We start from the raw sequence: 2,110 nt of genomic DNA, 5'->3' as shown, positions 1-2,110 counted from the left end.
TATAGAGCTCAAAAGCCCTATGTAGACAGGCAGCCCAGGGCGAGGAAAAGGTTAAGAATGATCATAGATGGGGGTCTCTAGCCCCAGGGACTATATAGGGGCAATGACTCTCATTCTAAACTGGTAGTTTAGAATGGGAATGGTAGCCCAGGAATCGGGGTCTGTCATAGCCGGAAGGCTCTATATGGACGTTAAACTTGATTAATAATAATAATATACCCAACAACAATCAGGAGTCAGTTACCAGCCATGAGTATCTCTGCTCTGCATATCTTGTATACATTGTATGTACTAGCCTCCTATCTCTTTGCTTCCAGATTCGGTCTTCCAACCACCAGACGTGTAAGTATAAAGCCCTTGGAGTGACCTGTGATCCAAATCCATCCATAAATTTTCCTTCTTATCCATGTTCGTCGTCATCCTAGGTCGCCATCATGATAAGGTAAGTTGAGGGGAGCTGAGCACCTCCTTTTAGTATTGTCCAATGTAGTCGAGATAATAACAATATTGTTTGTGATCTGGCTCGTTATCCCAATATCTACATCTCGGCCACCGATAATGCGAACGATATCGAACATATCGAATGTTATGTGAAGACCGACGTGGTGACGGCCATTGAAAAGAAGAGAATCTTAAGGGGTGATAAATCATCTGAGCTGGAAAGTATGAGTGTTCTCAGATTTATAGAAAGCGGCTTTGGCAGTGTCAGATTAACATTGTGTTTTTAGACTACCTGGAGATATACAGTTGGAGCCGTTACATCAGACCTGGGTCACGTTATGGCGTTACTTTCAGTTAAGTTGAGAACCAATTTCAAACCTGAGTCTGTTAACGCGCCGCGCAATGCAATCATCCTTGTGACTAGCCTCCACGAGGATTTTGGGAACTTTGATATCGCACTCGAGGAGACTCAGACCGAGGATGTGTATCAGGCCAAGTGCTACAACCCTCAGTACCAAGCCGAAAAGGAATTGGACATTGCAGCACGAAGAAAACGACCCTGGCCAGCTGCCATTGGGACTTCCGGATCGACTCGGTCCATGTGGTAATGCCATGGGACATTCCGCCAGTTGAGGTGTTGAAGAAGCTTTCAAATTTAGCGCCAACGAGCCCTCCCTTCCTGTCAATGATCTAGCCACGTTTACAAGCCACGTACAAACTATCGAGCCCGATCCTTTTGGACGTGCGTGTCACCATCGTTAAAATCTTGCATGCAACAAGGATGGCGAAGAAGACTGATTGATTTCTTGAAGAGAAGGGTAATTTTGAGTCCAGGCTTTCCAATCTCTAGCTTTCAATTTTCGCGCGCTAGATACATATAAGGACCCGTGGGACCTGATGGCCGAGTACTGGCACGTTCAAGGGGGTTCATCCCCAGTTGAAGGTTAAGTTATCCGACTCCTGGGTGTATATCATTGCCAAAACCCGCACACAACAAGGACTACATTACTTCCAAAAGAATGGAGACATCCAGGCACAAAGAGTCCTTACAGGACAGAACGCATGGATCAAACAAGACGGTAAGCTATGCTATCCCGTGTGCAGGAGTAACTGGATTAAACTTGCGCTTGCAATGCTCCGGAGTAGTTTTATTGTCAGACTGGTGCTGGATTGCAATACGTGTTTTCAAGCTATTGGCCGTGTTCGCCGACTCGGCCAGAATGAATTGCAGAAAGTACGGATCCTCTTTCAGGGTCACAGCATTAACAGATGACTCGGATACATGCTCGGTGGGGAAGAAAACCGGCATCCGGCCAGGTGGCCGGTTGGAGATTATACCGGGAAAGGCAAATTAAACAATTTTCTTCCATATATGGAAAACCTCCGGTTCCTAAATTTGCCCTGCAGCCATCCAAGCCGGCGCTCATGCTCAGCAGTGAAAAAGTCACGCCAATGTGCCAGTACTCATATTACATAGCTCCGATCTCCATGGTAAGAGTTGAGCTGGAAAGGCGATAAAGTATACCATGGGTTCATCATCAACTTGCTAATAACTACAATATAGTGCTCGAATCGAGAGTTCTATATATATGAAAATTGACTGCTATATTACGGTGATAAATGCCAACAAGACTATAGCGGCGATAGATTATTATTATTATTATTAATC

The 2,110-nt window shown here is 45.2% G+C and overlaps 1 protein-coding gene across 1 annotated transcript; it reads left to right on the top strand.

The window, feature by feature from the left end:
* Positions 1-406: 406 nt before the first annotated feature.
* Positions 407-1,049, top strand: VTN00DRAFT_7546 (uncharacterized protein; the record flags this gene model as incomplete). The annotated part of the gene is made up of 2 exons (XM_069434301.1): positions 407-442; positions 729-1,049. 2 exons carry the CDS (start codon positions 407-409, stop codon positions 1,047-1,049), a joined length of 357 nt encoding a protein of 118 aa, XP_069287596.1.
* Positions 1,050-2,110: the final 1,061 nt, after the last annotated feature.

This window comes from Thermoascus crustaceus (genome assembly GCF_041956765.1).
Source record: "Thermoascus crustaceus strain CBS 181.67 unplaced genomic scaffold VTN00scaffold_4, whole genome shotgun sequence".
Classification (NCBI taxonomy): Eukaryota; Fungi; Ascomycota; class Eurotiomycetes; order Eurotiales; family Thermoascaceae; genus Thermoascus; species Thermoascus crustaceus.
The sequence above is the reverse complement of the archived record's forward strand: the minus strand, read 5'-3'. Positions and strand labels throughout refer to the sequence as shown.